Here is a 27429-nt window from a genome sequence, read left to right on the forward strand (position 1 = left end):
TAAATTCTGTACTGACATCGTTAACTTTTTCCTGGAGACAAATACTTATATGAACTTTTTATATAGACAGTGTAACACTGATAATAATAGCAATGCTGTATGTTCCCAGAATTTTGAGAAAACTAGACGAACTATGGTTGATTTAATCATTATCAAAATGAATCTCTTCGTTAATTAATTTGTTTCGATATCTTGTGGGTACAAGTAATTATAGAAACTAGAAGCATGTTACCAGAACACGCAAATACCAGACATATGTTTAATTAAAAATTTATTATTATATTATTTATTATAAATGAATAAGTATTTAAATTTATATATATTTACGTATTCATTAACTAGATTTTAATACAAATTGTCAAATTTCATTACCCAATTTTATTGCTATACATTGGCAAACTACATAGATCTATAGATGCACTAATATCTACTAACAATTTGACATTATAATGTTTATAGTCATTTAAATTATGAAAGTGAATACTATAAATGACACACAACAAATGATAAACCGATAAATAAAAACTGATAAGAACGTTTACCCTTTAAATCCCAATGTTGGTTCCTGCCGTCCCCGAAAAATCCTGTTGTGCACATAACATCACTTAAGTTCTACTTTAATATAAAGATTATTTTTAATAAAAATAAAACAGTTAAACTAGCCAGTTTACGGACCGAACGAACCTACACACATTAAAGTCAAAAATGCACTGCACGCATTAAACGTCTTCGCGTAATAGGAAGCAGTAAAAAATTTTCAATGTACTTCTTATCAGAGACTTTTTTTGTAGAACTATAAATCACGTGTCACAGCGGACGGCAATTCTCTATTAAAATAATACAAACGTTATTTTCAAACGGTTCAAAATTTTCAGTGTGTGAATTTAAAATCACCAAACGAGAAAAGCCCGAGGGACATTAAACGTCAACGTTTTGCGTGTTTATCTCAATTATTATTTATTAGTGTGTTTTCTACTGATTTTTGGATTCAGAGTTACTTACGTTTTTACAAATGTTTCATTAATTTTTAGAATCCTCCACTCTATAGTAACAAAATATAACTTTGCAATTTTTACTTCCTGAGAGTGAGCTAAGAAGTAGTCAGGGTCATACAAAACCTTTAACCTTTTCCTAGGAATTAGGAATACATTGTTTCCCACTGATTATCTGCTTTAAATATATTTCATATGGTCCGCATTTGTTCAGACGGTGCCGCTTTGGAATTTGCACCCTCGAGGCGCAGGGATTGAGGAGGTTTATTTTTTTATTATTATTTATAGAGCATCTTAATAAATACATTTTCATAATGGTCTTTAATTGCTACAACGACGTTAGTTAGCGTATTATCAAAAATCATAAAGGTATTTCACAGTAAAATTGTAAAACTTCATTATTATTTTTTTAAATTCTCTACTGACATCGTTAACTTTTTACTGGAGACAAATACTTATATTAATTTTTTATACATATAGACAGTGTAAACACTATAACAATATCAGTGCTAAATGTACTCAGAATTTTGAGACAATTAGACGAACTGTAGTTGATTTAATAATTATTAAGATGAATCTCTTCGTTATTATTTTTGTTGCGATATCTTGTGAGTATAAGTAATTGTAGAAACTAGAACCATGTTACCAGAACACGCAAATACGAGACATGTTTAATTAAAAATCTATTAGACAAATGGTTCAAACGATGTCATCCCCGTTTCAAAGGAATGAATAAGTATTTAAATTTATATGTATAGGTATATTTACGTATTATTAACTAGATTTTAATACAAATTGTCAAATTTCTTATCCAAATTTATTTTAATACATTGGCAAACCACATAAATCTATGGATGCACCAATATCTACTAACAATTTGACATTATAATGTTTATAGCCATTTAAATTATGAAAGTGATCTGATAAATAAAAACTGATAAGAACGTTTACCCTTTAAATCCAGATGTTGGTTCCTGACGTGCCGTGCCGGTCTCCGAAGAATCCTTTTGTGCACATAACATCACTTAAGTTTTACTTTAATGTAAGGATTATTTTTAATAACAATGAAACACTTAAACTAGCCAGTTTACAGACCGAACGAACCTACACACATCCAAGTCAAAAATGTACTGCCTACATTAAACGTCTTCACGTAATGGGAAGGAGTAAAAAATTTTCATTGTACTTCTTATCAGGGATTTTTTTGTAGAACTATTAATCACCGTGTCACAGTGGACGGCAATTCTCTTTTAAAATAAATAATAATACAAACGTTATTTTTAAACAAATCACAATTTTCAGTAAGTGAATTTAAAATCACCAAAATTACAATTCGCCAGAACTAAACGAGAAAAGCCCGAGGGACATTAAACGTCCACATTTTGCGTATTTATATCAACTATTATTTATTAGTGTCTTTTCAACAAATTTTTGTATTTAAAGCTAGTTTCTGGGCAGAAATTCAAATGTTTCATTCATTTCTAGAATACTCCACTCTTGTACAAAAATGCAACTTTGCAATTTTTACTTCCTGAGAGTGAGCTAAGAAGTAATAAGGGTCATTCAAAACCTTTAACATTTAGTTAGGAACTACAGAATATCTTATGAAATTAATCCATTCATTCCCTCCAGAAAACTGATGACACTGATGAGTGAGGACGTGATTCAAAAGATATGTAAAATATACAGGATGACTTACTCAGCACGTGTTCTCCTCGTTATCTTATACATTATTAGGCTTGTTAATGATAAGCATAGTTTATTTTTGCAATTATAATTTTAGATTATTCCAATTTTCTTTAAAATCCCTCCTTCGCAAAAAAAATTAACTGCTAAACTACACTACTCACTAAAAATAGCAATAGGGTTATTTTTAACATTTTTTTTCTTTTACGATGTTGTAGGTAAATAAACAAAGGCACGCGCTTTATTGTAGTGTCAATAAAATTGGATCTTAATTTATAGTGTTCATCAAAAAAAAAAATAATTTTCAAATTTTGATATTTTTGTAGTTTCAAATGGAACAGTCTGCATTTTACTGGAGCCTGTTACTGTCGTCTTTTTTATTAACTTTTTCTTTTATTAAGCATTTTCCATACCTAAATTTGGTAGTTTCTGCAATTTTTCACTATTTTAAGAAATATACCGAGATATCGAACATGATTGATAACATTAACAAGTTTGACAATTTAGTTGTGTAGTAGTTTTGTTGGTTTGGTTGTTTTGAATTGTGTTACCACTTTTTAATTTACTTTAGTATCAAAGGCCAGATTTGCTAAAAAATTATTTGCAAAAGTTTGTTTTGATATTTTAATAAATTGGCATAATTAATAAATAGTTCTTTTTCTCTTTTCTTATAATAATAAATTATACAGTGTGAGTGACTAAGCGTGATCCTCAATATCTTATTAGTTATTATCAAAGATAGAAAAAACGTCACAGACCAAAGTTGTATAGTTCTTCGTGTAGCGTCCATTAAAATTAGTTGCGACTATACAGTGATTAGTTGATTACAGTGTTTAGTTTTTGCAACATAGCACTCAATTTGTTATATTATTATTTAAAAGAACACTGTATATTTTTACATATTGTCATTAGCTTACTCCTAGGCTTTATAACCATAGTTTATTTTTGAAAATCCGATGCGACGTTATCACGATATTCCAGTGTTCTTGAATTTTCTACCAATACAAGAGATAACAAAAAAATTACAATACTCTTATTTTTAAGATCTGTATTCTAATACTTTATAGAGAGATGAACAGAGGTACGCACTTTGTTGTATTATCAATCAAATTTTAATGTAGAGTGTTTAAAATAAAGTCTGAAACGTATGAATACTTCAGTTTTTTCAGGTAGAACACCCTGTAATTTACTACTGCATTTTATTCTATTTTAAATACAATTTTAGTCTTCGACTTTTTTTCTGTTGCTAATAATAATTAATGATAAACCTGTACATTAAAAACAATAGCGAGTACACTTTGTCATTCACAGGGGCAAGCAGAATAATCACCTGTTTTAATTTTCCGTTAAATCCAATTTTTTTTTATAGCTATCACGATACTAATTTTATTACTACGAGTTAACAAGACGAGTTTCTATCATTGATTTAGCTATTTTGTATTTTTATTTTAATACACATTTAGCTGATTAAAAAATATATAATTCTTTCATTAGTAATTATTAACTCAAAACAAGAAATAAGGAAACTAGATTAGTGATGACCTGATAAATTATACAGGAAAATGTTGAAATAAATTTTTAATATAAATACGTAAATTTATTTTGCCATTAGTACATATACCAAATTTTGTATCATATAAATCTAGCGTTTTTGTAACATTTTATAACAAAAAGGAACTATATACAAGAACTTGGTAACTCATTTAGGACTTTAATAAAAACAAAATTACATAAGCAAGCCACTAACTAATTTTCCTAAAAAGGGATCCTTTTTCTAGCTTGAGTAAGACTAAGTTATTTGATTTGCAAATAGTTGATGGCATTTTTTAAGCCTCCACCATGTAAAACATTCATCTCATTAACAGTCAAGTACTAAAAATTTTCCATCTGGTCCCACGCACAAATCAATAACCACCTTCCTCTTAACTAATGAAAATTTAACGACATCCCTCTGTACAAAACAACAATCTACAAGCCTACACTGTATTCACAAATGTTAATCTTTTACAAATATGACTAGATTAAAGACTATAAATAACTAATGCATCAACATCTTATCAACATTCAGTCTCATTCGAAAATGCAATCCTGAGATAGCTTTTGATCAATTAAATGCCCTTCGATAACACCATATAAACAATATTTTAACTTCTCATTACAACTTGATAATCAGTCTTAACTGGAAGATAAAATATTCGAATCGTGATATGCTAATTCAATATTGCACTGATTTTCAGTCACTTCCTTTTCGTCATCATCGTCATCTGCAAACCTAATTTCTTCCAAAATGTTAGTATCTAAGCTAGGAGATTTTTCCACTTTAGTCTCTTTTTCCATATCGTCGATCAACTTGCTGGTTGAACTACACCTCTTGCTTTTATGCAACTCAGGCAGTTGTATAGTCACCACAGTTTTGTTTAAAAGAGGTTCCTTTTCTTTCACATCTTCCGGATATGGGAGCACCTTCTTACTTTTCTTCAATATAGGAGAAGCTTTAGGCGTCACATCTACAGGCTTGTCGCCTTTAGGCAGCAACGTTTCTTCCTCTTCAGGGGATTCTTTATTACTTCCGGGGTCTATGTACACTCTAGGTTTGAGTTCTTCATCAGTTGGAAGAATCTCACCGTCTTCGTCCAAAGGAGGTATCCACACTAAAAAAGCAGGATCCATTCCTAAGTACGATCCTGGAGCAGCTCCTGCATTTACAACATTGTAGTCGTAATAATCCAATTCCAAGTCATTATCTGCGTTCACTATGGAAAAGTCCGAACCTGCTGCAGGCCCACCTAGGAGTTTTTCCCTATTTCTTTTTTCTTTCGTTTCTTTGGCATTGGTGCTTCGGATTGTTGCTGTGCTGGTTAGACTGGATGCGGGCGAATAGAACCCCTGGAAGAGTTAATTATGGTATTAGAGACTGGCATTTAGAAGGGTTTTGGACACATCATAGAAAAGTGCGTTCTAGAAGTGCTCTGGTGAAGGAGACGGAGACATTAATTCGATTGGCTACTATTCTGTTGTGCACATTGATATGTACAAAGGGGATTATAGCTGAACTTCGTCATTTTAATCTCACATATTTTTGTGTAAATAAAAAAAGTTTTGAGCGTTGTTGCTTGAATTTCTTTTAAAGCCAGTTGTATACAGGATGATTGCGAAATATATGCAATAATTGTAACCACGTCATCAGGTACCGTAGTAATGTGGAAATACAGAAAAAACGAATTAAAAGTCGAAGAACCGATTTTTGGTAATGCTTCATGGTCATCAACTTTTTTTCTGACGATTCTTGCCACAACGATTCCACATTGTTTATTAAAACAAAAATAAGAGCAACTTAGAATGCTACTACGTGCGGTGTTGTGGCTGCTGAAAATAGCATTGCGAGTGAATTCTGCTTCATCCGTAAATAGAATGCAATTTAAAACGTTATGGCATTCACGACATTGCTATAACAACCATTCACAGTAAATTACACGACGTGGAAAATCTGTGTATTTCAAAGCTTGCACTTTTTGAACGTGATATGGATGTAAGCCTTGTTCTTTTAATGTAGGATGCACTACAAATTGTGAAACCCCAACTTCAGCTTCAGGCTTTTCTTCGACGTGTTCCAAAATTTGTTCTTCAGCTTGCAATATTTTTTCGGTCATATCACGGCCACGATTGTGAGTTTGAGACTTGAAAGAACGCGGTCCATCAGCTACACCATAAAGCATTATTATGTCGACACGTTTTAAATTGGAAAAATTCAACATTGTCAGAAATCTTATCGACTATTCGTTCTGTGATATTCATTGAATAGTAGCTAAGGTAGGTCAAGAAACACTACCAGTGGTGTGTATAACAATTTATATTTAATTTCAAATAATTTGTTTCTAGACATTGCTACCACTTAGGAACTTGAACTTTACACAGTGCGAATCTTCTTGTGAGCTATTCCCTATTTTTTTCTTGCACAAATTTCGAAACCACCTGTATATATTTTTTTAAATCAATTGTTGAGAATTCGGATTTGTACTGACTTGTATTTAAAAGTTTAATGAATGACAAGTCGTTAGATCCATGTAAGGATTTTGATCATGATTAAGAATGAAAATTTGGATCTCACTCTCAAATAATCAGCAAAACATTATTTTATTTTATTTTTATTGAATTCTTAAATTTTGGGTGGAAATTTTTATTTTGTGAACATACTGTATGTAAATTGAAAGCTCAAACTCTTTTTAATATTTATCTCCACAGAGTATTTGATAAAGTATTATTTTTGGGGCGTGCGAAGAATAGAATGATAACCACATTTAATGTTCAAAGTAGAACGTGTCTGGTGAGGTGTATAACGAGGAGTGTATTTTCATTCTGGTGGTGCAGATCGTGCTCTGAAAAGAAATTTGGATACTTCACCGGATCACTTTTAGAACCAATTTCAGACGATGTTCTCACATGCGTCATAGTGGCAGTACTGACGTTACTTAGTCTTCTAGAGATTTTAGACGATGTACTTTTTAAATCGTCTTTTTCACTCGATTTGTCCTTGTCGCTGGTCAAAGTGGACGACCGCCTCAACGTCCCCTGCTCGTAACTCTGTGGTGAACCCGGCAAACTACACGCAACCTCTTCCATTTCGCTCGTAGTTTGCGGTAACGCCGTTGTTAAAGTTTCTTGTTGTGTGAGAGTCGTTGTACTGCTCAAACTCAAAGATTCTTCTTTACTGCAATTACGTGGTTCACGTGTTATTAAAAACGAAACTCCCAAACTCTAAGCAATAATGGAAACGTGCGTCGTTCGACTGTATCGTCTGAAACTGCACTCGAGCAGAAGGAATTTTAAACTCGGACTTACGCCAACGTCACCTCCTGCTCCTCTTCTTCCTGTTCACAATCCATTGATTCCCTCAAACGGCTGTGCTTATTCCGAGCCTTCATGTGCGGTCTCAATCTAGTTAATGAAATTACTTCCGACAGGAGCGTCGCGCTCGATGAGGCCCTCGTTCGCATTGATATACTGGCGCAAGAGGCTGCAAATTTATGCGGCTTGAGGAGGAATTTGTCGGGATAGGAGAGCCAATACCTGTGGGATCAGCGAGGGAATCCTGATCTTCGGCCTGGGCGATGTGGTATTTCCTGTAGCGAAATAAATATTGAGCCCCCAACAAAGCCGTGGCAATCAGCAGACCGCTAAGAAAAAATATCGCTGCGATATGGACCGCTGTCAATTTCAACATCACGGCAGGGACTACGCCGATGCTCTGGGCTATTGGAATGCCGGACACGTTCGATTTACCGGTCCCTGAAACAAGAAAATCTTAGGAAATTCATTCAAATTAGAAAGGATCTGCAAGAATTGAACTTAACATCTTAAACATGCAGGTCCGTTAAGTTGGTAATTTTATTAACTAGTTGATTTTACACAAACATTAGCTGTGCGTTTTTAAACCTAGTTCTAATCAATTCCAGTACCCAAAAACTAGTTCCATTTAAATGTAGCGATAATTGCCTTTTGTTTTTGGTAGTGGTTAAGTTAAGACAAGCTCTCCCCAGCCCCTCCCATAAGTATTTCAACCAATAACAATAACAAACTTAACCAACTACTCACTTACTTAGGTATAACTACAGTAGTGTGAAAAAACTAGCAGGGAGTTATTTTTTACCCAGCCGCATTACAATAGAACGTATTATTCCATTATCACTGTATTTACAGCAGTTGAAGTTTAGTTGCTCTCAGGGACCTCTAGGAGCCTTAGTTGACATTGGCTTTAAGTTATGATCATATTTTGACGTCATTAACAAACCTAGTGTCATATGTGGTACACCTAGATCCAGCTAACTCCATCGATGTGAATGCTAGCACCATTGTAGAGTAATTCAAATTACAAAAAACTTAATCAGGCTTCAATGATTTTATTGATGATGATAATAATTGTATGCAACCTTTATTAGCATCTCTCTAGCTAGTCTGATTAAACAAAACACTAAGTCACTCTATTCGTTTCTCTCTAAAGTTAAAACTAGCGGAATAAATAACACCCCAGGCCCTGTGCCAAAAATTTGTTCATCCAAGTATGGACAATGTAAAGTATATTTAAAGTATATGACCAACGGGAAAAAACATCCTCTCAGCATTAATAACAAGCTTCAGTTCAAGTGTTTATGTTTATACAACGAAAACAGAGGACTAGAATTATTAATTAAGCCATAATCGAACAAAATGTTCTGAATATTGCAATTCTTGTTTTATCATTATTAAATGAAAACGTGGATATTCTCATATTTTCGAGCAAAGGAAGTAATTCGTTTTAAATTTGATCAATAAAAAATTTATGATGACAATTCCAATAAATATTTTTAGAAACGAAAAGTCAATATTCATTAATTCCTGGTCTCTGTGGTATTCTGATTTTAAAAATTAAATTTCACGCCGAGAAAGAAAAAACGACGCCGTTTAACCGCATTGAAAAAAAAAAACAATAATGTAGGCAATCACCCATATATTAGTGCTGCTTGAAACAGGGAACCATCTGTTAAAAATTAGTGCGTAATTTAGTTTGTAATTTCACGAAAGAGCTATTGTTTAAATAAAAATTAATCGTACTTGACGCCACCGTCTCCCCCCAACGAGAATAATTAGTGTAAGATCAATTAATTCATGATTTTCTAATCTGAAATGTTATGAAACTTCGGCGAATGCGTCAACACATCTTATTATTATTTGATTGTAAATTCCTAGCTCATGTTAATATTTAGGTTGTGCATATTTCATCCGTGTTTCGTTTGTTTGTGCGGTTTACTTTTGGTTCAGGACGATGTAGTATTTTCGAATTCATTTTGATTTAACCACTAACATTATGTAAAATATTTGTTGAGTAAAATTCTTGATAGTGTGGCGTAATTAACTGTTGCTTGCTTCATTTCTTGTAATGCTAATTTGTAATTCTAATGCTTGTTCAGTTATCGTTATAAATTCGAGAAATATAGGATTTGAATTTTAATGAAATTAAAGCACAAGATCGCGTCGCGTAAGTGGAACACACGGTTTTTAGTTTAGATTGACGGTTTTTTTCTGATGTTATTTGCGCTCACAAATATTAAATTGTAAACTTCATGAGGAGACCCGCGTCTACGTAAACCGTGCAGTTTTGTAACAGCTGGCTAAAGCGGGGTAAAGCGTATAATACGCGACAGGTTTTTAGGCATAGAGATGCGGTATGTGTAACTGTCAATAGAGTAAAATTTTCTAGGAATAGAGAAATCTCATACTGCGGAATAAAGTACTTTCACGGATTCTGTTGAAGTCACTATAAGAAAGAAATCTTTAAAAATGTTACTATATTCCAGATACTACACGATGTTTTTGTGACTTTTGCTGATAAAAAATTACGAATTTTATGAACTACTTTAACGAGAGCTTGTAAAGCTTGTGAACAGTGAGAGGAACTTGATTAAAAAATTATTAGGTTATAAATACGCGCTTTGTACATTAAGGCTAGTTAAAGGTGCAATAACAAATTTTCATTACGCTCTAAGAATTAGTGAAATTTCATTAAATTTGCTGGATTTTTTAATTACTCTTAGCTGACATGTCAGTGGAATCAACTGGAATAACGCGTAAGTCGATATCGAAATACTGCGGGGGAGGCAGTTTTAACCTAACCACTCTAATGAAAATAAACAATCTGATTGATTTAAAAGATAAAGAACATGTTTTTTACAATGGAGAGACCTGAAACGAAGTTAAAATTACATATCTAGAAAAGTTTATTCCTTTTAAAAATAAGTGAGAGATACTTATTTTTACTTTACTTAATGTTTAATACAAATTTTTGGTGTTTTTTCTTTTTTATGAAGTTACAGAGATCCGATTATGCCTTTTGTTCAGTTTTATATCGTTGAAAACTTTCCTCAAGCGTTTTTAAAAAGATTATTTTAGGGCGCAACCTAAATTTTTTTTTTTCTTTTTTAGTAGCAGACAGTTTCAGAGAAAGTTTTATTTTTATTGAGGAAAACGTTTGCATACGAAATTTTTTTAAAACACTGCAGTTTCACGCTATGACTAATAATATTTTTTATGTTTAATAATGTTCACTGTATTTTTGCTATTTTGTTTTTGAAGACATGTTTTCATTAATTAAAAAACACTAATGTATTAGCTAGTTGCCAATGTTATTGTTAAAGTTTATTTTTTTGTATACAGAGATGTTATTTTATGGACACAATTTTTAAAATTTCTGCTGTAGTTACCCATGACGCTTATGTCAGCAGTTTCAGTTACACATCTAACGTAAATGACTTCCCTAACTAGAGCAGAAATTTAAAAAATCACCAGGTATAACTTGTATGTAGTCACTAGTCACATCATATGTTACAACTAATTTTGTTGGTTTCACATATCATATAACGTGTGTTTTTGCTATCCGTTTTAGATTTATTATCCACTATTTAGAAGAAACTAAAAAAATACAGTATGATAACCAACAGTTTGTTTTATTAATTTAATTTAAAAAATGATTTTCAAAAAGATGTATCTGAAATAATAAGAATTAAGAAATATGGTTTTCAGTTTACATGGCGACATTGTTCCGAACACTGTTAACAGAAAATTTTCAAATTGTATTTGTTGGAAAATTTTGTCATCTATATTTTGTTATTAATTTATGAAACAAGAATTTTGACAAAATTAAAATACAGCCACGGATTTTTGAAAATGTGTCTATGATCTTTACATTTTCAATTCAAACGTTCAAATTGACTGTAAACTGATAACACGAAAATTGAACTCACGATTCTATGGCGGTTTTTGGTTGTTTTTTATTAATCTCTGGGTATATATTTTTATTACAATAAAAGTAAAAAAAAAATGTCTCGTAGTACAAAAATAACATATACAAAACAATTTCCCTAAAAAATATAGATTTAGGTACAAAATAAGCTGTAACCATAACGGTGTAACAATATAATAACTGTGTAAATATACGGAGGGCTCAATGAAGATTTTTTTATTGTTCACTTTTCAAATGCATTACGGAAAAATGGCAACAACAATGCTGACGCCAATCTGAAGCTAGTACCTTATGTTATTCAGTATGTAAGAATAAGAACAACCTAATAATTTCCACTAAATTGTAGTCAATGGAACAAAATTTTGAGGAATATCTATTATTCATAGCTGGGTATATCGTCAATATTCTTTAATAACATATGCCTGATGTAATTCTGCATATGTATTAAAGATGATAAGCAGATTTAGCAGACAAATTACAGCTTGATTCTTTCGTATAATTGTCAAATTGGTCTAATTCCCAGACACCTACATCAGTTTTGATTAAGTGATACATTCTAAAAAAAATCTTCACTCTCCCACTACTCTTTCATGACCCTTGCTTCCATACTTTCCACTCAACGACTGTTTATTCCAGGTCCGTACTTATCTGACTAGCGTGTGCCAAGAAGCCCCCGCCACATATTTGTCCTCCGACAGCGATCTCGTCTGAAAAAAACTCGAGCAATAAATTCGGTCCTGTCGAATTGACGACGGATGGTGTCGTGTCGGGAGCACCGGATAAATCAGCGAGTAAATTCGCTGATAGGGAACTACCATCTCTCACTTTCAGCCATTGAGTGCCGCACGGCAAATGGAATTGCTCCACTTTGAACTGGATTATAAACTCCTCGTCGGCCTGGAAGAGCATTGCGCATTATTTAATTATTCACAAAATGTGTGGGGGATGGGATGGTTTCACGCAATACTGTTTACATATTTCTTTGGCTCAACAGCAAACATTTACACTTTGCAGCTGGAATACCCCAGAGGTCATTAAACACAAATATTCCGTCTTCTATCTAGCTCGAGCTTAATATGAGAAGGTAAAAATTTTGCAAGAACATTTCAGAGTTGGATGCGCACTTATAGTTATCATACCTGAATAAGCCAAAAGGTTCTCCCGGGACAGCTTTGCGACGAAGTTGCCAACAACCGCTTAGGTTTGGCTTGTCCGAGATGGACAACACATCCGCATCTGCAATAAGGACCAACTTCTGCTTGAATTTCGGGCATTTCTGCTGCGATATCACCAGCAGACACACTATTTCCATAAAAGCATTCCCAGTTGTTACCCATGTTTTTCCCGCATTTTTCAGTCTCCACTGCTTTTCCCTATGAATAAATAATGATTACGAGAGGTTTTTCAGAGGAAAATTTAATTAACTCGGCTAGCACTTACGCGACATATGTTTAATTTAGATCAAAATTACGACGTCACATAAAGAAATTATTCATGAGCATCGAGGTGACTTTAATAACAAGTCTGGCTCGAGAGACTCTATTAAAAAATTCGTTAAAACTCTTACATACACAGGGATAAAGGAAGAAATAATTACGTCAAACTCTATTCAGAAGAATAAAACAAATCAGGACAAAACAGCGGTGTACTACTGTCAAATACAATACAGATGTGCTTTATTTATGATCATGTTTAGTTGCTGCAGTTTTCTGGCATTCATGCGTTTCCTCTCACGGTGATGTAGTTTCTGTAGCAAGATCTTTACTTTTACTTTTGCTCAAAATAGATTTTTGACTTGGCCTTTTAACACTATCTTCTGGTAACGGGGAAGTTTCTGCTGTAGTATCTTCACCTTCGCTTGGAGTAGCAACCTGATCTGTTTGTTTATTACTATCTTCTGTCAGTCGGGAAGTTTCTACCGTAGTAGCTTCTTCGGCAATTCTAACTTGTGATTTTCTCTTTGTATCTCCAGATAGGCTAGCTTTAGGGACTGCTGTTTTACTACCTTCCCTCCCAGATGTTGATTCTTTGGAAATGCTAACCATTCTACTTACACTCGTTTTACTCTCATCTGCTTCAACTTTAATTCCTCTACGTGATTCGGTTCTCTTACTACTGCTTTTCCTTCTGGTAGAACCATCTTCACCTTCTCCCTCCAGTCTTTGGTTGCTACGTGTAGAACGAACAGATTTTTTGGGTGCACCTTCTGCATCTTCATCGAAAGATTCCATATCAAAGTCTAAGTAAGATTCTTCCATACTGTCTTCTTCTTCGTCAAAGTAAACATCTGATTCTTCCTCAACAGACTCCATCTCACCTTCTTCCTCTTCTTCCAAACTTATGAAGGAGGTTGATGCTTTCTGTATTAAATCTTCTTCCTTACCAATGGCTAAGAATTCTTCGAAACTGGCTCCAGTTTGTGCTTGGATATGTCTGATTGTTGGGATAACAGAACGACTAGTTGCAGGTTTCGGAACAAAACCTAAGTCACCTCTTTGATAAGTTGCAGACAATGACCCGATTGTGTCCATAGAGGGTCTTCGAGCTTTCTTCTTTTCAGATTCAGTCAACAAATTAAAAAGTTGTGTCAAAAGACTCTCTCGTTTTGAAGTTCGAAGAGCTTCATCTGAAAAAACAGTTTGTACTTCCAGAACTTCTTTGATGGCATAAACGGCTTGTGCCAAAAGCGTTGTCAATCGGTCGTTTTCTTCTTCAAGGTTACCTATTTCTGTTTGCATGGACAATTCTTTGCATTTAAGACCGTGCACATTTTGTTCTAGGACTCTAATTTGATGATTTAAACAAAGAATAGTTTGTTTGGTTTTTTGAAGTTCGTTGCAAATGTCATGCATTTCTTTCTCAATTGTTTGATAGTTAGCTAGTTTTTGCGTCATGTTTTCGTGTTCTGTTGTTAATCTTTCAATTATCTTCAATTGTGTTCTGACTTTTGCTAGGGCCTTTTTCTTCTCTTCTTCATGTAATTGCGCTTCTTGTCTCAACGTTTTGTCCCTGACCTTTATTTCGGCATTTTCGGTGTATAATTTGTCATGAGACATGAGCATAGAGTCTAATTCGTTATTAATTGCAATGTTTTCTCTAATTACTCTATGAGTCGTTGCTGCTATTCGAAGTTCGGTTGCCTCTTGAAACTCCGAAGACAGCTGAAGTAATCTGGCTTCCATATCTTTCTTGAGTTTGTCTTTCGCGATGATGAATTTTCGCTCGATTTCATATACTTCGTTCTTGTGTCTCTTTTCCTGTTCTTCCATAGCTATTTCTTGTTCTTCGAACTTCTTCATGAGTTCATCACGTTGTATTCTGAACTCCTCGAGAGAGTTCAGCTTACCTTCTAGCAACTTAATCTCGCTAGTAAGTTGTTCATGCATTTGTTTATACTCATTTTCTAGATCTTGAATTTTAGCTTCGTAAGTTTCTGTTTCATCTTGTCGTGTTTCCTCCAGCGCTTTTAGCCGATCTTGTAGTTCCGCTATCTCGTCATTTTTTTCCTGAAGTATCCGTTTGAGATAAATGATTATATCGTTCCGATCCTCATCAAGCTTTGTCAAGTCATTTTGTAACTGCTCGTTTTTCTCTTCAAGTTCTGTTGTCAGACTTCTCAGACGCGCTAATTTACGATTTAAGTCGGTGATGGTTAGTTCGTAGAAGGTTTTATCCACCTCGGTCAATGCATTTGGATCGATTTTTGGCGCTTTCTTTTTTTTCTTGCCCTTTTTGCCCTTTTTTTTCGGCGGCATCGTGGATTAGTCGAAGGAACTACACAACACTAACTGACATAAATGCCTAAATGTCGTCGCACTTCAGAATTTGTTAGGTCGTTATGGTAACTGTTATCGATTCGAGTTTCTTAGGAGTGCTCCTTTCTGTGGTTAACATGCAACGACATAATACCATTATTGGATGTTCCCTAATTAACCCACCTTCTCTTCGCTCGAGTAATATAATTATAGTCAAAAAATCGTGCACGTGTAAGGTCGTAAAGATCTCAGACGCCTGTTTATACTTTGGACTAAATGAGTTTACATTTCGCTTCTTACCTCGCAGAACTTGGCGCCATAACGAGGAGGAGGGTTGTCGCAAAAACGATAACGACTTCTTGTGCCCCCGATGCAAGTACTCGAACATGGAGTCCAGGGGCTCCAAGGGCCCCAACCACCGCTTTCATTCTCTGAAAAACACATAATACGTGATATGAAGCAGTATTCCACTTGACTATGTAAAAATGAAAAGCTTGTCTTTCTCCCCTGTTATGCACCCTCCGAAGAAAACTTACATAAACTAATCAACGTAGGCTTAACCCTCCCTTTTAACAATGCAAATAGCGGCTATGGCTCGTGTCTCGTATAATTAAGATATTTTTCAGGCGCCGCTTTGTTTATCGTAACAGAGAACTCGCCTGTAAATAGGGTAATCTGCAAAGATTTCCGCTTTAAAAATGCAGAAGGAAAGGTTCAAAAAATATGTAACTTGCATTATACGAAGAAGGAAGGAAAATATTAGCAAAATATGCGACTACTTCAGTTTATTAAAAATTGATAATAAATCCGAATGGTCTTATCTCCACGCAAGCTCTATAGACGAAGAGAATAAAGTTATAAAATCACGTCAGTGCTGCTAATAATAATTATATCATTCATTAGCCTTGTCAAAATGAAAGCCGAGTTTTTATAATGTTTATATAAAACACCTGAAGTTTTTTAACAGTTCGATTATTTTTTTACGGCGAGTTTTGTAGTTTTTGAATGTGAAGTACCGAAATGTTGACTTTCTTTGTTTAAGAATACTAAAGCCCTAAAATAATAGGCCATATTTACAAAAACTGTCTAGATCTAATTAACATATTTTGAGTGAAAGGAGCATCACCTCATAAAAATTTGTCTAAAGTTATTTAGGGAGAGCTTTCCTTCCCCTATATGACAGTTTTATGTCTTCACGATAATCCCTATTTATTAAAACAGGTGGATTATTGAGCTGTGCTCGATTTACTATTTTTCTCTATTCTCTCCTGTCCTTTATCTGCGTTGCTAATTCTGCTATCTTCGCTTTTCGTAAATTCTTTTCCACATGTGTCTTCCATCTTAGTTTTGGTCTTTCTCTTGTGTTTTTCCGAGTGGGATACAGCAGGTTATCACTTTTATGGGGTTTTCCTTCCGTCTTCTCTTTGTGTGCTCGTACCATCTTATTTTGTGGGCTTTTATTACTCCGACTCTGTCCTCGTATGTCATTCATTCAAGATCTAATTCTTATTACTGTTTCATGAATGTCTTTGGTCCTATTATTATATTTCTTATTATGTATATTTCTTTCGAACATTTTCAAGTGTTCCTCTTCGTATATCGTTAAGGTTCTTTCTGCAGCATACATTACCTGCTATTGGTTTTATTGTTGTTGCGTTTATATTAATTTTTGTATTCATACTAATCTTTTTATTTTTAATTATTCTTTTATTTCTGTACGATGCTTGTATTCTTATTTTTAGATCCACTTTTTCATCTTCGTCCTGTTAACTAATATTCCTAAGTTTGTCTTTGAAGTTTCTATTTCTTTGAAGTCGTATCTCTTCATTTTCAAGTCATCTTTTGTGTTTTTTTTTTTTCATTTATTATTAAGCCTCGTGTATTAGCTTCCACCTCAATTTCTTGGCAAGTTTCTTTTGATGGTTGTTTATTGTGAGCCACAATTGTTATGTTGTCAGCGTAACCTATTACATATTTGTATTTTATTTTTATTTATTGTACCAAAATTTGAATTTTCTTCATTATACTATCCATCTTGTGATAAGAAGTACCGTTTATAAGCAATCGTCTTGTATCATGCAATTTTTTACGTGTATTTTTCTTATTTTCTCTGCTTCTGTACCCATTGTTGCCTGATGAGAGTCTCTCGTTGTAATTTCGTTATTCTCTTGGAATCCCTAATTGATAACTTCCTATTATTTTTACTTCCCCAGCATAAGCTAAGGAAGTATTGTAATGGGGTTCATCCGACGAATGGCTACTTTCATGTTTTCTCGAAGTTTCATGACCCCTAGAATACGAAAAAGTAGGTTTCGCGTTTTCGTGTAAACTTCGTTTCAGTTTATTCTGTGTTGGTTAAATAAAATCACAAAATTTATGTTCACCCAAAATGATATTTCGAACGTTGTGCTTCATTAATTAATTAAGTAGTCCTCTCTTGTGTTTTGAGGAGACAAAATCAATTAAATTTCGTTTTCTGTTAACATAACTATCGCTGTTGAGTGTTGATGCTTGTTATCTGAACGTGCTAGTAGTCAAATTCTTTCGAAGTATACACATAAACAGTTGAAGTTATGTAATCTGCTTTAAATATATTTCGTATTATTCGCACTTGTGGGGTTATTTATGCCCTTGATTTTTTACGTTGTACAGGTGAGTCACTAAGCACGCGGTCCACGATATCTTATTCTTATTAATATTTGAAATAAAAAAATTAAAGACCAAAGTTGGACTGTCCTTTGAGGGCTATACTATAAAATTATTTTTAACTATACAGAGTATTATGTTTTTAAGGCGTAACACACAACCTAGTTTTTTTTTTATGAAACACCCTAATACAAATTTTTACATATTTTTATTACTTATTAGCTTTTTCAAGTCTTTGTAACTATAGTCTACATTTGAAATTCTGATACGATGTTATTCCAATTTTCTTCACATATTTTCGCAATGGAACGATTGACAAAAAAATATTATTTTTAAAATCTGTGTTACAATATTTGTGGAAGAGGAATAAAGGTACCCGCTTTGTTGTGGTATCAATTAAATTTAATTGTAATATTCAGAATATTCATAAAAAAAATCTAAAAAGAAAAAACATATCTATTACGTTATTACGCTATTGTTTGTTCTGATTCTGTTAGGTTTAAATATAGAAAATACTTAATAAAAGAGAAAGAGAACAAAAATAGCATAAGATGCAACAGTTTTAAATATAGGTGTTCGATATGAAAAAACTGAAATATACATATAGGTATATTTCAAAATTTTAATTAAAAAAAAATTGATGAATACTGAATATGAAATTTTCATTTTATTTATATCACAACAAAGAGCGTACTTTTGTTTGTTTCTTAACAAAATATTGTAGTATAGACTGTAAAATAACCCTTCTGCGATTTATTTTGCGAACCCTTTCATTGCTAAAAAAAAGTTAAGAAAATTGAAATTACGTGGCAATGTCGCATAAGAATTTCAAAAATAAACTGTGGTTATAAAGCCTAAGAAGTGATTAATCAAAACATGAAAAAACACATAGTGTTTCATTAAAAAAAAAAAAAGAGCATTTGTATAATTAAAAATTATTGTAGAGTATAATTTTCAAAGAACGGTTAACCAAGAAAATAAGTTGCTTCATTCATCTCACATGTCACGCTATAAATTTCAACCTTAAAACCTTAAAACGTGTGCAAAATTTTAGAACGATTGCTTTCGTAGTCTCCAAATTAAATAAAGCGTAAAATTCTGCTGAACAGTCTTTCCAGAAATCTAACTACATGCATAACATTTAAAATGGATGTAGACTAATAAATCATAAAGATTATGTGCACATTATTTTGCACATTTTAAGATCACGTCATAAAATTTTTAGTGGTGATGATCAGACAAAATAAATATTGGTTGGAAGTTTACTATCAGCGTGATATTCTTGCAAGACATAAAATTTTGCAAGAATGAGTTCAGTAGTTTCAGAAATGACGTGTCTAATAACATGACGAACAGACAGACAAACAGACAGACAAACAGAAACGGGAGACCTGATATGAAACGAAAAAACGTCAAATGGACCTGCTTATGTTGGGGAAGTAAAAATAATCTGCTGCAAGTTGTGTCAACGGTTATTTCAACTATTATTAATTTATTATAGACGTACTAATTAATCTTTCACCTAAACCCACTGTCAGCGTGATGTGAAACGAATAAATTTGCACACTGAAGTTTTAAAATAACAGTCAGCTATAACTCATTTTTATTGCAGTTTGCAATTGCACAATAAACAATTTTCTGAATTGCCGGTGTCAAAGTATTCGCAATTTTTATGATTTCGACGACTTTCAGCATAGGAGATAAAATAAAGAGAATTTTATTTTTTCCCGTTCGCCTGAATATAAAATTACAGTAAAACATTTTGGTGTTTTTTTTCTCATGAAAAGTAAGTATTTGATTATCTGAACATTGAATTGTAGCTTTCATTCGATGTAAAAACGAAATCATTTTCCACATAATTATCGATCACGTATTTATTGAAAATAATTGTTCTTTTGCAACAATTTGTACAATAATGTTTTTACGGTAGTCTTAAACATTTCTAACTGATGGATAAAGATACAAATAAATAGTTAGAAAACCTCAGTCAAAATTATGAAATTTGTAATTGATAAAAATGTGACCAAATACAATAGTTTTCTCACTTATCTATATCACATGGGATATAAAAACCCTTTGGCAGCTAATTGCATATCAAACTGTAACTGTGTGAAGGTTATCTTTGTTGTACTAAAATAAAAAAAACACCCACGGTACACTCTCAAACGATTGTCAGTGATCGTCAGGAATGCAGAAAAAACATTTGTTTCACGGTTTAGCAGATACTCTCTTTTTTATCAGAACTGATATTATTATACAGTTATTTCTTTCTTCCACAACGTGTTTTTTATTCGTTTCTTGGAAAATAAGAATATATTAGAATCCACTTTTTTTAAAGCAAATTCCCTAGTTCCAATTTAATAAATTTTATCCACACAGCAAATATCTCCTCTACTTTTGTACAAGAATCTTTTCAGATGCCTACGTTCTGGGTGGAAACAAAACTAGTTTCCTTAGCAATGGTAATCAGTAATCATAGTCACGCATCAGTGGCCAGTGATATTCTTTACTGTAATTAGGAGCTAAAGACGATTTTTTCTTAACAATTTTTTTAAGTAACTATTATAAGAAGAATTTTTGTCATAGTGTAGAGATAATGATCACGATCTACCTGCAAGTAGACAACCAATAATCAGCTGTGATAATTGTGTTGTCCAATGAGACGGCAAATTTTATTAAAAATTCAATGACATATTTTCCACAACCATTTTTACTTCCCGACCGTAAACCCCAACAAATGACTACTTTCTGTTTTCTCGACGTTTCATGACCCCTACAATATGAAAAAATAGGTTCCGTTCTATCTCTTCGTCTGTCTGTCGTATGTGTCTATTTTAAAAAATAACACATCTACACTTGTGGAACAAAAAAAATCATATAACATTTTACACTTTAACTTTGAAATTGTTAAACCAAATACTGTGACATCTTCCCAACGTTTTAAGATTATCCTGAGCATGATACGAGTAAATCGTTAATCAAAATTTATCGGATTATTCCCGTCTTCAAAATTTGAGGACGTCATCTCAAAATTTTGCCGTATATATCTTATCTAAAATATATGTACGTACATATTTGCTAAAGTTGGCTTAGCAAATCCAAATTGATTTTAAATTTTAAAAAGATCGGGGCTTTTCGAAATAATTATGCTTTAGAAACCAAGAGGATTAAAAATTATAGTGTATATAATAAACGCTGACAAGAATTTATCTATTCATTCTCTTTAGAAGATCGTTCAAAATTTTGTGAAATAAATCTCGCCTGAAATATGCTGTGTGATTTATGGTGATGATGGTCCAATCTAATTTTAACTTAAAAAAAAATGGTTGAACATCATTTCGACGAAACTTCCTTCGCCCTTGAAGAACAGTCCGACAAATCCTGCTTCTATAAAAAAATAATAACATTTGGTTTTGCGATTTTTGCTGCTCCTGTAGATATTTTCAGTTTCTCAAAACACGCTTAACTTTGACTGTTTATGTTTACACTTTTTCCAAAAATCTGGGTGCCAAGGGTAAAATTCACCACGGATTCATAAATCACACATGCAGGAGGAGCATGTTCTTTTATACAATTTAAAAAACGTGTGTTCAGCAGAATTATAAGATGACATCATCATTTTTTGGGAGGCCAAAAACGAATTATTATGCTTCCTATCAGCTTAAAACGTTTGCATGATTTCAGAGCATTCAAAGTTAAATTATAAAATAAAATTTTGTTTGTTCCCAAAAAATTGGATGTCTAGGGTAAAAACTCAACACGGATTCATGAACCACATGTAGAGGAATATCTTATTTTAGAAAATTTAAATAACATTTGCTAATGTAAACTTTCATCATCCTATTGCAGACGGGGATGATTAGCTAAACTTTGATTTACTATTATCAATCAATCGGTTAGTTTTAGAGATTACCTGTCTAACAATAATACGGATAGACGACAGACATACGTTAACAGGAGACTTATTTTTCGTACTCAAAAGGTCATGAAACCTCGAGAAAATATAAAAGCAACCAGTAGTCCAATGGATTCAATAATTAATACACAGGGTGAGCCACTAAGCGCGCTTTCCTCGATACCTCATAAATTATTAATAATAGAAGAAAAAGTTTAAGAACAAAGTTGTACGATTGTTTGAGGAGTATACTTTAAAATTATTTTTAACTATAGAGCTGAAATATATATAAACATAATTTAATATCTCCATTATTAATAGACCTATTGGTATAAAATTTTAAACATAAGTTGCCTATAACTCAATTGTTTATTTTGTTGCAAATGTGATACAGCAAAAGCTGCTTCTTCGACACAAGCTTCTTTGTAATGTATATCATTTCCGACAAAAAAATTGACAATGTTTCCCAGGTAACGTATAGATTTCAGCAAGATAAAAACAGTGATAAAAACTGCGCTACGAAATTTCCATAAATAATAGAGATACTGATTTTTAAAGTTACTTGATGAAAAATTTCTAAAAAGAACATGACGAAAAACTGGTCCAAACGTCTACACCTAAAGGGTATAACACATAACTTAGTTTTTATAAATAAGACACCCTGTGTACTTTACATATTTTAATTGGCCTTTTTTCAAGCTTTACAATCGCAGTTTACTTTTGAAATTCCAATGAAAGGTTGCCACGTTGTATAAATGAAATGAAATTTTCATATACAGAGTGTTTATTATTTTTTTTTTAATTAATACAATAATTTTGAAACATCTATTTTTAGTTTTTTCAAACAGAACACGCTATATTTTATTATTGCACCTTATTCTATTTTTTGTTAAGTTTTTTCTATATTTGAAGTTGATACTGCGAATTTTTACTTTTTTAAGAGACACAGACATATATGAAATAGAACAAAAAATACATTAAGATACGACAATAAAATACAGGGATATGCTACTTGAAAAAACTGAAATATCGCTACTACCACAACAAAATGCATACCTCTAGATTTATGACGTCAAAGTTAGTACAAGTTTATTCTGATAGTTTAAAATATTATGAAATAAACTTTTACTGAAGCATGTGTCGTCTAGAAATTGTATATCTTATGGTTCAGAGGAGACAAAAATTCATAAATAATTTAATTTACTGTAATGAACTGACTTATAAACGTTAGATTCGTAAAAAACATTAGACATTTTTTATAAACACACCTACCAATCTCATCTAGCAAATGCAAAAGGTCTAAATTAGGTTAACAGATGATGATCTTGGGGTTGTGAAAGATTAATGATTCTTAAGTAGTGCAGGGATAGAAACTACAGTTCATAACTAATGAATTTTCAACCCATATTTTCATTGACCATAAAACTATAGTCCAAAAACTTACTAAAACTAATTAGTGATTTAAATTAATAAGTATTCATTAGCGTAGACCGGGTTTTAGACAGTACAAAATGTAAAATATGACACGCCCTCGTAACATCTAGGTATAAAGTTTCTAGTAAAACTTTTAATTACGTTGGTCCGTTATCTAACAGATCAGATCTTTAAACTTTAATAACACCTCATTTGGTGCTGCCTTTTCAGCCTCTATTATTATTACCAAGCAAGATGAGTAAATGAACAAAAAACAATCTCTTTACCCTCGAGACCAGCGCTAATGGCCCATGCCAGCGCAGTAGTGTATGAAAGATGGAGAATTTCGCAGTTGCAACTTCTTATCTATAAAATGCAGACACTCATTCGCATACTCGGAATTTTCTTAGAATATTGTTTTGTGAGGTAGCGCCACACCTCCAGACAGAAATAAAATAAAAAAAAAAGAAAACTCGCAGGAATTCTCTTAAGCGGATTCCGCGAAATCTCGTAATGCTAATCCCACCGAAGCTGTGAATAGAGATGAAGTCGTAAAATATTCGTATTTATTCGGGTTATTTGAGTAAATAACGGAGGATGTAATTGCGGAATTGTTTTCTGGGTGAAGTGAACGATAAAATGCCTCCGGATCCTGAAACATTCCTTGGGGAGAATGCAAATTTCACACTAACAACACGTCATAAGAAGCAGCTCGGAAACGGATTAAACCGGTGTTACTACCTGAATATGTTGAATAACAAATCGAATTTGATAAAACACGTGGGAGGCAAGAAAATTAATGAAAAAAGGGAAGGAGCATGGAAGAAAGAAAAACGAAGGAAATTGGACCTAGGCATGCATGAAAACAGGCGTCTGGTCCTTCGTTAACATACGCACAAACATTAAGTATTCCTCCAGTTCAAAGCATTCCGATGGTTTCACTTCTCTTTATTCGGAGCGTTTGATGCAAGAATTTTAAACAACGTTTGGCTATTTTATTAAAGTATTTCGGTTCGTTCTCTCCAAGGGCAAGGGTTGAAAATTATAATTTTATGAATGTGGAAGCAACGTTAAACTGTGTTTTAGTTCATCTCTTTCGGTTTAATTTTACAAAATTATGCGTTAGTTGACTGGAACCGGGTTAATTAAAATGGCGAAATTAAGCAACCAAAAATGTAAAATAAATTCCTCATGAATAAATTGTTATTAAAATTAATTTAACTTTAGAGCTGTATATGTACGAAGCACTGAAAAAGAAACAAAATGTTTTACGGCATTCTCCTCTATTCAGTTAGCTTTTTCAAGTTTTGTTGATTAAATATATGTAAATACCTACTTTAACATTAAAGACACAATGGCGCCGCACTTTTTAAAAAATGTGCCAGTCAATCAATCAAATCAATTTATTCATCTCACGGATTAACATTTTTTATGTTGTTATATTTTATGGATCGATGTACTTGACACAGTTCCCTGTCTACAGGATGTCTCAACGGTCTGATAGCAGAAGAAGTTTCGTTAATATTCATACCATAGATGCATTGTTGTAAACGAAACGTCATCTATATTTTTAGAGATTTAAATTTCTTCTGAAAAAAGAGGTAAAGGTCTTCTGACGAACGTAACCTTTTTCTAGTATCAAACTTGTGGAGGTTTCTCGTAATAATTTTTTGAAATTTGTGTTAGGATAAACTGTATACCTCCTATCAAAAAACAGCTTACGTAGAAACAAGATCGAAAATGTAATGAAACGGTAAGTTTGGATCAACATTCTTACGAGTAGCTCTTACTTATAATAAAATTAATAGACTTGGGAATTTTTAAATACATAATTTTTTTCATAACACAAAAACATGTTGAAAATTAGTGATCAAGAAACTTTGTCAGTATTCTTTTCCTCCTTGTTGAATAAAGACCTAAATTACTATGCATATATGGTTATTATGTTTTAAAAATTACACCGTAATGCATAATTGCCTAACGAAAACTTTTGTGTATTTACAAATAATTGTAAATTGTAACTCTTAAAGAAATTTGTAAATACTTAGTCCACGATAAATGCCTAATACCCTTCAAATCGTTGAAACACCCTGTATAGTTTGCAGATCCGTGAACCGAATAAATGGATGTAATTGATTTAAAAAGTGTTTTCATCCTTCGTTCTCTTTTGTTCTTTTTTAGTTTTGACACAGATCTCGCAAATATGTACTTTCACTATTAAACTGAAGTACATAGATACACAAAAATCTATTTTGCAACAAGGTAATAAACTAATGGTCGTAAACTCTTACAATCCTAGCGTATTTTCTTTCAACAGTGATAAATATCTGCAGAATTAATAAATTTTCGAAAATTCGCTCAATAAACTTCCAGTAATTATTTACAATACAATACGTAAATGTTCCACCATTAAATATCATCTCTTGGTTGATGGCTGAAAATGAAAATATAAGTCGATTTTTTTAAATAAATTCCTGTTTTGAGAGATTTTGTTTTTAGTAGAAGCAGTAGCGGCTCGTGACCTTTTGAAATGGGGAGATACAATTTGATTGATGAGTCAAATGTGACGGAAATAAATACAAAAATACATTCAATAAAAGAAAAAACGTATTTGTCCTCATACCTTTGGTTTTAAATCATTATTATTGAGGAGACACACAAAATAAAATAATTTATTATTTTTTTCACAACCGCATATTCACAAAAATTTAAAATACCTTTTATGTCTATTAAAATATTTATGAAAGTCTCTCGTTTTGCCATGAACACTTTTATTAATCGGGGGCTCTCCCTAAATTTTTCACTAAGGTTTTACCGTCGTAAGACTGAAGACGATTTTTTATTGAATATTCAACTGCATTCATTATTTTTATTTAAAATCAAACAATTTCACTCGCGCAGAATGATGATGGAATCCCGCAATTGAGTTACTGTTAGAGGTCACTGTTCAAGCAGGACCCGATTCCAGCTAAATGCAGCGACTAGACGCACTGTTTCCATGACAACGATGTAAACAAAACGCTTCAATGAGTCATGATTTGGTCTCCGCTTTTATCAGCACTCACCAGCAACATATCACATATCCAAGACAGTTTTGATACAATTTATACAAATGGATCAAGATAAAAAATTTAGTTTTGATAATTATTAGACAAATTTGTGGATAATTTTTTACATATTGTCTATTTTTCTACGTCCAGTGTGTTTGTAGACGATGTGGGGGGGTGGGGGATGCACCCACTGGCACTAACCCCCCCTGAGTAGAAGCCTTTAAACTCTTTTTCTTATAATTTCAAACCGCAATAATTTTATAAGTTAGTGAAAATAGATTAAGGCAGGTATTTTAGTTCTTTTTGTGGATTTTTTTGGGAAATATTTTAAACTGAAATCATAGATTTGAACAACTGTTAAAATTACAGAAACAAGTACACTTTATGAAATTTTGAGGTGTGTGATTTCGACTAATACAGAAATATTTGACATAACATTGTTTAAGAAATGATACGTAGCTAACTATTACACTCTTTCAACTGTTTAGCGCAGATTTGGAGCTACTAAAAATGTATCAAAAATGTTGGGAGATCCTTATATATTTTTTTTGACAATCATTACAAATTTATAGACGTTTTAAGTCCCCAATGAAGTGTTACTTTTTTGCACTCAAATATCAAAATTACTTTTTTGAACTCACTTGTCACTTTTTTGTACACAGATGTTCAAAACTTATTTTTGCGTCGTTGGTTTTGTGTTTTTGACAATTTTTTTTTAATAAAAAGGCCAAAAATGCCATTATTTGAGCTCTATCTTTGGTGAATATCGTTGTAAAACATGACGGAACCAATTTTTTTCTTAGTATTATAGGAGCAAAGTACCACTTTAGTTTTTGTCAAATCTGCGAGATTTTTCTTTCAACAAAGAAAACAGTTTTTTAACCTCGAAACCACTTACATATTCAATTATGTTTCTGTATGGTAGATTAAAAAACATTGCACCTCGGCCAAATAGAGCTTTTTCGGCCTTCTCCGATTCGTAGGCCTCGGCTAAAACTCGGCCTCAGACTTCAGATTGACTGAAAAAGTTCTTTTTTATAATTTTGATACACAAAAATAACTATTTACTCCTCAAGTGTCAACTAGAGAAATATTGTAAATAGGGTCCATCGGACGAGTGGCTACTTTCAAGTTTTCTTGATGTTTCATAACACCCAGAATACGAAGCAATAGATTTTCGGTTTCTGTCTGTCTGTGTCGATCTTTATTAGATATATCT

At 32.7% G+C, this 27429-nt stretch overlaps 2 protein-coding genes across 5 annotated transcripts in view; both read right to left on the reverse strand.

The window, feature by feature from the left end:
- Nucleotides 1-4288: 4288 nt before the first annotated feature.
- Nucleotides 4289-27429, reverse strand: part of LOC135126861 (uncharacterized) — a 251789-nt gene continuing 228648 nt past the window's right edge. For 2 of the 4 annotated variants that reach the window (XM_064053053.1, XM_064053054.1), the window contains exons 7-13: nucleotides 15507-15637; nucleotides 12591-12824; nucleotides 12096-12348; nucleotides 7746-7964; nucleotides 7518-7692; nucleotides 7080-7386; nucleotides 4289-5564 (exon numbers count right to left, since the gene is read on the reverse strand). In XM_064053053.1, coding sequence (XP_063909123.1) covers nucleotides 4854-5564; nucleotides 7080-7386; nucleotides 7518-7692; nucleotides 7746-7964; nucleotides 12096-12348; nucleotides 12591-12824; nucleotides 15507-15637 — 2030 coding nt within the window. In that variant the 3' untranslated portion in view covers nucleotides 4289-4853. The remainder of the gene's footprint in view (nucleotides 5565-7079; nucleotides 7387-7517; nucleotides 7693-7745; nucleotides 7965-12095; nucleotides 12349-12590; nucleotides 12825-15506; nucleotides 15638-27429) is intronic. The other 2 variants (XM_064053056.1, XM_064053055.1) reach the window with 2 other exon arrangements.
- LOC135127452 (cilia- and flagella-associated protein 157) lies at nucleotides 13079-15291 on the reverse strand. The gene has a single exon (XM_064053901.1). The coding sequence runs from the start codon at nucleotides 15204-15206 to the stop codon at nucleotides 13182-13184; it is 2025 nt and encodes a 674-aa protein (XP_063909971.1). The 5' UTR covers nucleotides 15207-15291; the 3' UTR covers nucleotides 13079-13181.

Source organism: Zophobas morio, unplaced genomic scaffold (assembly GCF_036711695.1).
Source record: "Zophobas morio isolate AGI-343-1 ecotype UQ-CSIRO unplaced genomic scaffold, CSIRO_AGI_Zmor_V1 ptg000011l, whole genome shotgun sequence".
Classification (NCBI taxonomy): domain Eukaryota; kingdom Metazoa; phylum Arthropoda; class Insecta; order Coleoptera; family Tenebrionidae; genus Zophobas; species Zophobas morio.